Here is an 11,307-nt window from a genome sequence, read left to right as displayed (position 1 = left end):
GGACACAAGGGGTCCAAGATGAGCCCTTGTCAGCAGATCCTGGTTCTTTCCCTTCCATATGTGAAAGACGTTGGGATCCGCTGAAGGGTGAACCTAAATGCTATGGACGGTTAAAAATAAAAAGTTAAAAACAAAAAAAACTAGATTCATGATCAGCAATGGCAGCCTGGTAAGAGTCAAAAACACAGCGGCTCCCATCCTCCTCCAGGCCAATACACTGCAGCTCTGGGGCTGAAGGCTTAGAGCCAGTCTGGAAAGCAGCTCGTGAGCACACTTGGGGATTTCGAGCCCGCTGTACTAAAGGGTCCCGTCCCCCCCCCACTGCGTCTCGATGGCCTCCTGAACCGAACGCACCCGAGCCTGCTTTGAAAAACTGGTTGCAAACGTTATTGAACAGAGCACCGAGCGAGGAGAGCACAGAAGATCCGTGTGCTGGGGCGAGTGGCACTGCCCATAGCAATAAAAACAGGACACCCACCCCCTGCTCTTTGAACGAGCAAAATCAAACTGGAGAGGATAAAGAGAAGCAGCAACCCAAAAACGTGGCACTGCCGAGGCGCCGGCCCCCGTGGAGAGGTTGCAGCGGAGCCTGGAGGAGGAGGACACGGGCCGTTCGGCAGCGCGGTGTCGGCGTGATGCCGGTGCAGAGCGGAGAGTGCAGGACCGTGCAGGTAAGGGGGATCATCCCCGCTCATGGCACTGGAGTCATGGTCCCGGCAGAATGCAGGGAAGCTCGTCTTGTTCTAGAGCAAGGACCTCTTCTAAAAAGGGCAGAAATGTTCTCCCACCTGGCTCAGGCCACAGAAGCTTTGCACAGTCTTCGGAGGTCTCCATGGAGGCCACCACTGCCTACCCCTCAGCTCGTCACTACGCATCGCTATTAAGAGTTATTCAAAATGAACCAGGTCCAAGCTGTGCGAAAGACCAATTCTACAACACTAAGCTACTATTCCTGGATGACTCTGGAGGAGAACGATTGCTGGGTCACGGAGGAAGGCACAGGCACACACACACACACGACGAGATCGCACCATCTCTTCCTGCAGAGGTGCAAGGTTCCTAAGCAGCACCTAGCACAGACAGACAACGTACAGAGACAGGCGGACACCCGCTTTCACAAAACGTCTGAACACGGCCAACGCACAGGAGAACAAAGTAGCCCACAGGAAAAAAAAAGGACAAAACGAGACGAAGAACACTGCTTTCCCTCAGCTCAACGTGGAAGGATGATAATCACCCAGCGCCCGATGGTGGGCTGAGCACGCAACGCTTCCGCTCATCCAGCACGCCGGTTCGGCTTCCGATCAGATCCACGCAACACGGAGCTAAGCACGGTCGTGTCCACCTATCCAGTGCCCAGTCCCGGGCCTGTAAGAACGGCGGCTGGAAGGGCCGGTGCGCCTACGAGGTGGGAGTTAGTGTCCCCGTCTTACCGTAGCGTCATGCCCAACCCTCCACGCAGAGGGACTCGGGTCGGTTCTTAGAACGTCGTCAACTACCCTCAAAAGGTGAGCGTCAAAGTTTCAGACTCCCACTGAATAGCACTTCACATTCTGGGGAGAAGCCATGATGATCCCTGCCGCTTAGTCCGAGCCAAAACCTTCTCACCTCATCCTATGGCAAGATCACAGCAAAATGAAAAGGCGGGAATGCTCCACATCGCTACACCGTGGGAGTCTGAACACTTTCACTCGCGGCAAAATTTCACTTACTAGGGACTTTGAGGGGGGGAAAAAAAAAAAAAAAGGATTACTCTCTCTGCTCCTTCTTCCTAATGGATAGGGCAAGGACATCCCACACCCAAGGACGTGGATCACCCCCGTTCCCAGGAGTGTAATTCCACACCAGAGGACTCTGCGACTGGCGCTCCCCTGCTGGCATCATACCAACCCTCCACCCTCAAGGAGCTGAAGGCACCTACTTCCCTCCCTCCCTCCCTCCCCACCGCTACAATGCCAACGGCCTCACAACCAAGGACTGGCACTCCCCCCCCTCCTCCTCTGCACGAGTTTGAGAGAACGTCGTGTGTTGCGGCCGTTGGCGCCACCCACAGGGGACACACAAGAGACACTACATGGATGGGAAGTGCACCCGGGCCGCTCCGCTGCCGTCAGTTGACGCTGTCCTCGTCGCTCGCTTCCCCCCGGTCGTCCTTCGTCTCGGACACGCTGCTCTCGTCGATGTTCTCCAGCGAGTCGGCGTGCTGGATGGAGAGCTCGGCCAGGGAGATGCTGGGCAGGGTGCTCTGCTCGGGGTACAGCCAGGGCTTGTGCTGGGGGCTGTGCTTGCGTTTCCACTCCGGGTACTTCAGGCAGGCCTTGTACATCTTCTTCATGGCCTGGGGGAAAGAGAGAGAAAATAACACAACAACACAAAATCAACAACCGTAGCCCTCAGCAAGAAGAGGTCAGCCAGGGCAGCAAGCTTCTTGTGGAGATTTCGCTCAGGATTCGAGACATCCTCCTCCTCTGCTTTCCTTGACCCCTGCATGGGGCACACATCTGGTGCCATCTCGTTATCCGTCTGCATTGGTGGCTCTGGACTCTTATTATCAGATAACTGCCCACAGCACATGCTCGGGATGCTCCGGCCTCTGCTTTCTGAAACTCTGAACAATATTATTTTTCTTTTGTTAGGCCTAACGTTGCGTGACAACTCGAGTGAGAAAACTAGGGTGGGTGGGGGGAGGTTAGATGTAATAACCCAAGAGGGCAAGTAACCCATAATATTCACTGTCAAGGGGGAAAAAAAGGAAGCATAAACTTAAATCCCCCTCCCCCTTCTGCTTGCTTGACCATAGGGCCAGAGAGGGGCTAAACAATTGTCATGATAAGCTCCGCCTCCAATCCCATGGGAGGAGCCATGGAATCACCAGGGTCAATCCCATTGGCGCTATGATAAGCTCCGCCTCCAATCCCGTGGGAGGAGTCATGGAATCACCAGGCGCAAGTCTGAAATCAGCCATTTTATTTAGGTTGCACTATGGCAGCTCAGTGCGGGCTCCCAACGACCGCCGTCTGCTTCTACCCGCACAGGATGCTGCGATTGGGCTCCGCTTTCACGCGAGCCCTCGGCGACGCCCGCTTTATACACATTTAGGTGACTGACACGGCCAGCACAAGACTCCCCAAACATTGTACACACACAAAGTTGTAGAGGAGGCCTTTTTATTGCACTCGTGCCAAGACGTCCAGAGACCGCGGCGCCTCGCTGGGTTTCAATAGCACAGGCAGCCAGGCAGGAGGTGGGCGGCAGGGACTGAGGGGCTCGACGGAGCCGACCCTGTACTCTTTAAACCCGGCGCAGCGGCGCTGTCCCGTCACGGAGCAGACGAGGCGAGCAGAGCGCCGGAGACAGGCCTCCCCCACCTCTCGTCCCTTCCCCCACTTTCTTACAATTTCTGAAAGCTTTAAGGTGGTAGCGTTTGAGGAAAGAGGACTCCAGGTGTTCGGAGGTGGCCTTGGGCCAGCCCCCTCCTGCCAGACGCGGTTGTGCCGAGGGGGGGGGGGGGCTTCTCCGCTGGCGGGCTGGCCTTGACCCTGTGCCCTGTCGTCCAGGCACCCCCACAGGCTCCCCCCCCCCGAGGCTCCACCCTGCTGCCAGCCGACTGGAGAAGCAGACGCCGGTGCCGATTGCCTGTGGGATCTTAACTTCCCCTTTCCCCCTTCCATTTCCTGCTGCTCAGGGAAGGCCCAAGAAGGCTGGGGGGAGCTGGGGGCTTGAGGGCCACAACTGCCACCGCAGGGCAGGCTGGGACAATGATGGCCCCTGAAGGGTCTGGGGATGCTCGTCCCATTTGCCCCGGGTTCTCAGTGAAGAGGAAAACAATACTGATAAGAGTTCAAAAGGGTGAGCGGCAGCGACAGAAGGGCCCCGGGAGGCACGAGGCTGGAAGTGAAGCACTGGGGTAACCTGGGGGGATGGGATGGGTCTGGAAAAAAGGAAACTCTGGGGCAGGATTCTGGGAGGGAGAGAGCAGGCAGCAGCCTCTTGGGTGGAGACACTGGGGCACAGCAGAAGGGGCAGTACATGGAATGGCCACCAGGTGGCATCTTGTCTGACAGCACCGCACTGGGCATTGGCTGGCGTAAAGATTTGGGGGAAAGCAGTTACGTGGACCTTCAGGGAGGGGTTTCCTCCCTTACGAAGGATGAGAGAGAAGTCCTGGAAAGCCGGTCCCTCGAGGCCGCAAACCAATTGGATCTCCAGGATCTCCTTAATGAATATGCATGAGAGAGACATTTGCATGCCACTGAGACAGACTGCATGCAAATCTCTCTCATGCATATTCACTGGGGAGATCCTGGAAAGCAGACGGGTTTGCGGCCCTCAAGGGCCGGCACTGCCCACCCTTGCTGGACAGGTGGGATGTGGGGGGGAGGGGGGGGGGGGAAGTTGTAGAGAGCGCGCTGCTGGGGACAGGTTTAACCCTGGGCGTCCTCTCTCGGGAGAGGGCACTGGAAGGGAAGGCCCACGGCAGAGAGCAGGCGGGGGGAGAGCTGGCATGCTAACAGTCAGCGGGGAAGGCTTTGGGAGCGAGGAGTCCTTTGAACGGCGACAGCCAGGGTCTCCGAGGAATGTCCCTTGCGATTTCCTGGAGGGGGAGCGGAGAAGCAGCTGCTAAGGAGCGCGAGGGTCCCCTGGGAAGGGAGAGAATTACCGTCGCTCCAGCCCGTGAGCCCTGAGGACGGTGGTGTACGGTGAGAGAGAGGAGAATCGGTGGCTGGCGGGAGAGGAGAGTGCATCTGCTGCCTGCATCCTGTAATGGGGAGGTGGCTACGCTCATTAAGGAGCCTGTCCGTGCATGCGTTCCAGTTTCTCTAGCTGGGGCAGCCCAGGTACCCGATTCAGGCGCTGCTTTCCCCTCCACGCTGCGCACTCTGACTGCCGGTAGCGGCACTAAATAGACAAGTTTTACGGCTGGGATATCTCGGTAGAGTGAGTCCCTGCCTTCTGGTACGGTGAGGTCTGGAGAAGGGAGGAGAAAGCAGTCAGAAGGGGGGGTCACAGAGCGGGGCTACTCGTAAAGCTGAGATCCCTTTCCAGCTCGGCCAGCCTACAGCCTCGCTGCCACTGGCTCCACCCCCCTCCCGTGAGACGCGCACTCGGCTCACGCAGGGGGCCGGGTCCTCTCCTGTTTTACGTGCCTCTGCCGGGAGGGCGGTTATGGGAGTAACCTGCGCAGAGCGGCAGTCACGACCCTGAATACCTTGCTGGGCAGACCTGAATGGAGCATGTCGACGTTTATCTGCCGCGTTGGTGGGTTAGGGTTGTGTCCGCCTGCTGCTTCGCCGCCCCTTCTCTCTTTCAGCATTTGCTTCTTGCCGACGGATCCATTTCCCGGTGCCTGCTCCGGCCCGGGAGTGTGCTTAGGCTGCCCTGCTCTCCTGTGGCTTCAGAGATGCGCCTCGGCTCTCTCGCTTTCCTTTCACGCCCCTTACCTGTCAAAGGCGGCTCCCGCTCCTAGCGGCCGCAGGGGGTCACGGCCTGAGACTCTGTATCCCACCAGAGAAAGGCAGGCTCCCGCCATCACAGCAAGTGGACAGAGGCCAAGGGAGAAAGCGGCAGACAGAGCTAGGTTAGCCCAGGGACAAGCCGGGGAGAGAGAGAGAGAGAGAGAAAAAGCAGACAAAGGCAGTCCCGGGGGGGGGGACTCGGACTCCAACCCATTTGAGGCAACCGAAAGGAAGTAAGGGGGACCCAGCCACTGGGGATATGGGGGACAAGTCTCTGTGGAAAGGAGAAGAGAGGAGCAGTGGAGCCGTGAAGACCTTCAGACAGCTTTGGGTTAGGGAGAGAGTCGGACCCACTGACCTGCCTTAAGGCTCCCAGCCAGAAACGCAGGACGAACTCGGTCAGAGCTGTGTTTGGCTTTGTTTGCACTGAGTGCCAGATACCACCCCCCCCCCCCCCCCAAAAGAGAGTAATCTGTAACCCTGGGACGCAGGCTCTCTTAATCGTGGAGGAAACAGAGCAGCTGCAAGTATCCCCAGAGCAGGGTGACAGGGGGGGAGCGAGGACGAAGCCCCCAGAGCCGCTCCGCTCGCTTGATCTGCAGTTACTCCTGCTGGACACTCACCTTGGGAGCCAGGAACTGTGAAGATTTGTTCACCACCCACTTTGGCAAAGAGCCTCAAAAAAAAGAAGGAAGAAAAAAAAAAGACGTTAGACGGAGATGATCCGGTGACAGATCAGGAAGCCACGGCTGGGGGAAATCACAAAGGTAGGGTTCGGACCACCATACAAAGGACTTTTTTCTGTTTCCCCCCCCCCGATTTTTATGGATTGGGGGTTTTCTGGGACCTAGGATCCACCAAACCCCACCTGATGTAGAATGCCCAGATAAGAGACAGGGTTTAGGACTGCGCTGGATTACAGAGCGTGCACGGATGAGGGGCAGGGCTCAGAACTAATACACTAAGCCTCGTTTGAGGGTCCCTCTCTGCTCGGGACCCAGCAGAACCTAAACCTGTATTGTCCAGACAGGCCACAGCCTTCTCTGTCGGGGCTCTACCATAGGCCTCTTCTGGACTGACAGGCATTAGATATTTAGAACGAGCAAATCGTGGCAGCGGGCCCGTGTACATCAAGTGACTCAGGTCACTTTAATAAAATTGCTAATTGCCAACGCGGCTGGCAAGCCAGAAAAGGAATGAGTTACATTGTTCAGTTCCTCCTCATAAAAAAAATGTCCCCAATTTATTTTATTAAATGCACTGCTCAAATGACCAGACACTTTCCAGCTCTCTTCCCTGGCATCTGCCAAGGGCTGGTACAACAGGAACCTTCCTCTGGCCTAAAGCCCTCGAGCCCAGCACCCTCCACCCGGGCTCCGCCGCAGAGGACTCTGCCGCGACCTCTGTCCAAGCACGAGGTCCCCCGGGAGGATAACGGCACTGCTGCCTTCCCGCTCTCCCGTACCAGAGGTGGCTGCACACGGAGCGAGTCTCTCCTCACAGGCTAAAAAAAAAAAAAAAAAAATGCAGATCTGCAAACCCCGAGAGCAAACCGCGCGTAATTTCACTCTGAAAATTTTGGGATGCCTGGCACAGAGATTCACCGGCCAAGCGCTCCACCGGCAATCTGGAATGGCGTTAACTCACGCGCACGCACCTAGGGCCAACCCTTTTTAGAATCGTATGCGCGTGCCGATTCCACCCCGACGCCAGCCCCCGGGAACGCCTCTCCTCGGTTCACGTAGAGCGAGGCATGAAATCGGGTTCTTACCTGCAAACAGAGCCCCGGGCCACCTTCCCGACAGCCGTTAACGCGCACAAAAAAACCCCAGGTTTTAGATGCGTGAAGGACTTTGCAGATTAATCCCTGAATAATAAATGACTTCTCGCGGCATCCGAGGGGGGGTCTGGCCAGCAGGGGCCGGCGGCGCAGACGCTTCCTCACCTTTGGGGTCCACCTGTGCCAGGTAGGTGATGGTGCAGTTGGCGACGCCTTTGCTCTGAATCAGGTAACCGGTCTGGATGGACACCGCTCTCACCAGGTCCTTCCTCGGGGGATATTTCTGTACGGAAAAAAATTAAAAAACGATACAAAGCCAAGTAGAGTTTGTGAATCTGAATTCTAAAAAAAGTGGGGGTTTTTTTTTTTGGTAAAGTTAAACTAGTGGCTTGCAGTTAGTTTCCATTGCTAAGCAGAGCATACAGCAAGGTAATTACTTAGTTACCGCTTGCTTCATTTAGCTATTCCCTAAGTTGAAGGCACAGTCTCAACTACACCCCCCCCTCCCCTCGACATGGTCCCATCCTGCAGAAAAATGCAAAGGGCACGGAAGAAATTTTAAATAAATAAATAAAAATTTTAAATAAATAAATAAATAAGAGGGCTAGCAAAACCCGCTTGCTCCCGGCCTCAGCTTATATCATGGCCAGGGGTGGCTCCCATGGATGGTGAACGCATCCCTGCTGCGGCTCCTGTGCCTCTCCACGCAGCTCCTGGAATACAAAGGAGCATGCAGACAGGGGGATAAAGGAGAGAAATCTTATCTGACATCCTGCGGGCAGAGAAGAACCCTTTCTGTATGGCTGGGAAACAGAGCTCGTACTCGGAGGGGGTGTGAGTGAGTGTGTGAGTGAGAGAGAGTGTGTGTGTGTGTGTGAGTGAGAGAGAGTGTGTGTGAGTGAGTGAGTGTGTGAGTGAGAGAGAGTGAGTGTGTGTGTGTGTGTGTGAGTGAGAGAGAGAGAGAGTGTGTGTGTGTGTGAGTGAGTGTAGTAGAGAGAGAGAGTGAGTGAGAGTGTGTGTGAGTGAGTGAGTGTGTGAGTGAGAGTGAGTGAGAGTGTGTGAGAGTGTGTGTGTGTGTGTGAGTGAGTGGTGAGAGAGAGTGAGAGTGTGTGTAAGGAGATTCCTGGTCCCTGTGTGGCGCAGTCCGCAGTCTCTTCTGCTGCTGCTCTCTTGCCATGGAGGGCAGCTCGGAGACACTGCACTCAGTCTGCCTGCCGCCCTCCCCACGCGGCTGGAGGTCAACAGCGCCATTTGTACTATAAAGTTACATTAGTTCTGCTTCTGTCTGTCAAAGCTCGTCCTATACACTTTGTGCTAAGATAAATTAATTACTCTGTACTGTTGGTCATGCTCGAGCCGTCTGCTCTCTGACAGTGACCTGCTAAGCGACTCTGGTTTATTAGAATCCGCTTTGGAGTCCGGTCCGGATGAAAGTGGAGTAAGCAAATGCTTGACTGACTGATTTCCAATCTAGCTGCTTCACCAGGGGGAGCACGAGCTTGGATCTGCCCCTTCCCCGCTGCACGTGGGGGGCACCTTCCCGGGCCCGCGAGCATCACCCACGTCACTGCGGCGACCCTGCAGCACCGGGCCCAGCAATCAGCCCGAGATGAAGGCAGAGAGCAAGGGGGCGGGCGTGCTGGGGGGGGGGGGGAGGGAAGCACGAGAAGAGCTCGCATGGTCTCAACCTCTCCCCACCGCCTGTCTCTCCTCTCCTCCCCCTCTATCTCTCCCCTCCAGCGAGGGTTTGGAAGCTTCAGCTGTGACACTGGAGGGACGACTCCTTCTCAACTCGGCTCTAAGCCAGCCCAACTGCACCCAAAGTGGCCCCCACTTAAAAAAAATTAAAAAAAATAGTGAAGGGGGGTGGGGGGAGGTCTTAAAAAAAATGCACAACCACCAGGGGAAAAAAAAAAAAATGTTCATTGTCCTTCCTTGTGCAGGCAAATAAAAATGACAAAGTCGCTTTGAGTAGAGTAAAATTCCTTCTACCCTCGGTGACCCCAGGTGTCGGGGCAGTGACTCAGGCGCCCGACTCCAATAGGACGAGCCGGCTACGTCCCAGCACTCTGCGCAGACTGAAAAACCGCTCTCAGCTGCGCCCGCCGCCCAGGGCCGACTTACAGAAAGCCTGGGAACTTTGCTTTAATGAACTGGACCCCAGAGGGAACCGAGCCTCCGAAATCTCAGGCCAGAGGACGCACTCATTTCTCCTAGCGACCCCCCCCCCCCCCCCGCCTAACTAAGATCCAGGCCTGGCTTTATTCCCGCTGCACGCAGTTATGTTCAGGTTGTGCTTCCGGACCGCCTTTCTTGAATAAAAGAACAATTCAAAGTCTTCTACAACATACAACAAGAATAAAAATGTGAGTGCCCCCGGCTTAGGTTAGGAAAACTGAATATCACTGCATCCCCCCCCCTCCCAGCTTAGCCCAGCCCTCCGCCTGGAGGGCGTGGTGTCGTCCTGGTGACTGCCCCTCCCCCGCAGGCCTGGGCGTGGCACTAGCCCAGCCCTCCGCCTGGAGGGCGTGGTGTCGTCCTGGTGACAGCCCCTCCCCTCCCCCGCAGGCCTGGGCGTGGCACTAGCCCAGCCCTCCGCCTCTGAGGGCGTGGTGTCGTCCTGGTGACAGCCCCTCCCCTCCCCCGCAGGCCTGGACGTGGCACTAGCCCAGCCCTCCTCCTCTGAGGGCGTGGTGTCATCCTGATGACTGCCCCTCCCCCGCAGGCCTGGGCGTGGCACTAGCCCAGCCCTCCGCCTCTGAGGGCGTGGTGTCGTCCTGGTGACTGCCCCCCCCTCCCCTCCCCCGCAGGCCTGGGCGTGGCACTAGCCCAGCCCTCCTCCTCTGAGGGCGTGGTGTCATCCTGATGACTGCCCCTCCCCCGCAGGCCTGGGCGTGGCACTAGCCCAGCCCTCCGCCTCTGAGGGCGTGGTGTCGTCCTGGTGACTGCCCCCCCTCCCCTCCCCCGCAGGCCTGGACGTGGCACTAGCCCAGCCCTCCTCCTCTGAGGGCGTGGTGTCGTCCTGGTGACTGCCCCTCCCCCGCAGGCCTGGGCGTGGCACTAGCCCAGCCCTCCGCCTCTGAGGGCGTGGTGTCGTCCTGGTGACTGCCCCCCCTCCCCTCCCCCGCAGGCCTGGGCGTGGCACTAGCCCAGCCCTCCGCCTCTGAGGGCGTGGTGTCGTCCTGGTGACTGCCCCCCCTCCCCTCCCCCGCAGGCCTGGGCGTGGCACTAGCCCAGCCCTCCGCCTCTGAGGGCGTGGTGTCGTCCTGGTGACTGCCCCCCCTCCCCTCCCCCGCAGGCCTGGGCGTGGCACTAGCCCAGCCCTCCGCCTCTGAGGGCGTGGTGTCGTCCTGGTGACTGCCCCCCCTCCCCTCCCCCGCAGGCCTGGGCGTGGCACTCACGGCGTGCTTGACAGAGTAGTTCATGATGATGTAATCGGCTCCCATGGGCAGCCAGGACCGCAGCGTGATGACATCTCTGTTCTTCAGCGGCTTAGGACACTTCCCTGCAAGGCGACACAAAACAAGAGAGTGGATTTCTCCTTACCTCGTGGCATACGAATATCACAAAGAGAACGAACCCTACTCCGGCAGGGCTAGCCAGGGCTGCATGTGTGCGTGCCCAGAGTCGGGGGGTGTCCCAAGTCTCCAATCCGTTTTTAGGGGACTGTGCGTTTGCACGCTGCCCACCGCGTGCAGGCCCAGATGCTCAACGGCCTTTAGGCCACTCTGGAACCAACATCTCCAGTGCACTGTGGAATTTTTTACGCCTGCCTCTGCAGTTCAAAATCCGCACTGCAGGTTCCAAAATGCATTAAGCGGGGATGTTGGCAGTCCCGGATTTCTGTAACTCTACCTCCGGAATCTGTGTTCCTGAGCAGCTCTGCAAGAGTAACTCTGCTGCAAGCTTTCTTCACACCACCCTGCTGATGGCACTAACTCTTGCTCTGACCGATTCTCTCTAGACATAGGAATGGATTTTCTTGAGCACCAGCATTGTACTAATTGGCCGCTTGAGGCTTGTGATGCCAAAACAATAGCCTTTCAATAAGAAACCGGCATGAGAAAGCCA

The 11,307-nt window shown here is 57.2% G+C and overlaps 1 protein-coding gene across 1 annotated transcript in view; it reads right to left on the bottom strand.

The window, feature by feature from the left end:
• Nucleotides 1-1,942: 1,942 nt before the first annotated feature.
• Nucleotides 1,943-11,307, bottom strand: part of STARD10 (StAR related lipid transfer domain containing 10) — a 73,194-nt gene continuing 63,829 nt past the window's right edge. Inside the window, exons 3-6 of the mRNA XM_029602045.1 lie at nt 10,638-10,741; nt 7,402-7,519; nt 6,080-6,132; nt 1,943-2,338 (exon numbers count right to left, since the gene is read on the bottom strand). Of these exons, the coding sequence (XP_029457905.1) occupies nt 2,111-2,338; nt 6,080-6,132; nt 7,402-7,519; nt 10,638-10,741 (503 nt within the window). The 3' untranslated portion in view covers nt 1,943-2,110. The remainder of the gene's footprint in view (nt 2,339-6,079; nt 6,133-7,401; nt 7,520-10,637; nt 10,742-11,307) is intronic.

The sequence above is a fragment of the Rhinatrema bivittatum genome, chromosome 5 (genome assembly GCF_901001135.1).
Source record: "Rhinatrema bivittatum chromosome 5, aRhiBiv1.1, whole genome shotgun sequence".
Lineage (NCBI taxonomy): Eukaryota > Metazoa > Chordata > Amphibia > Gymnophiona > Rhinatrematidae > Rhinatrema > Rhinatrema bivittatum.
The sequence above is the reverse complement of the archived record's forward strand: the minus strand, read 5'-3'. Positions and strand labels throughout refer to the sequence as shown.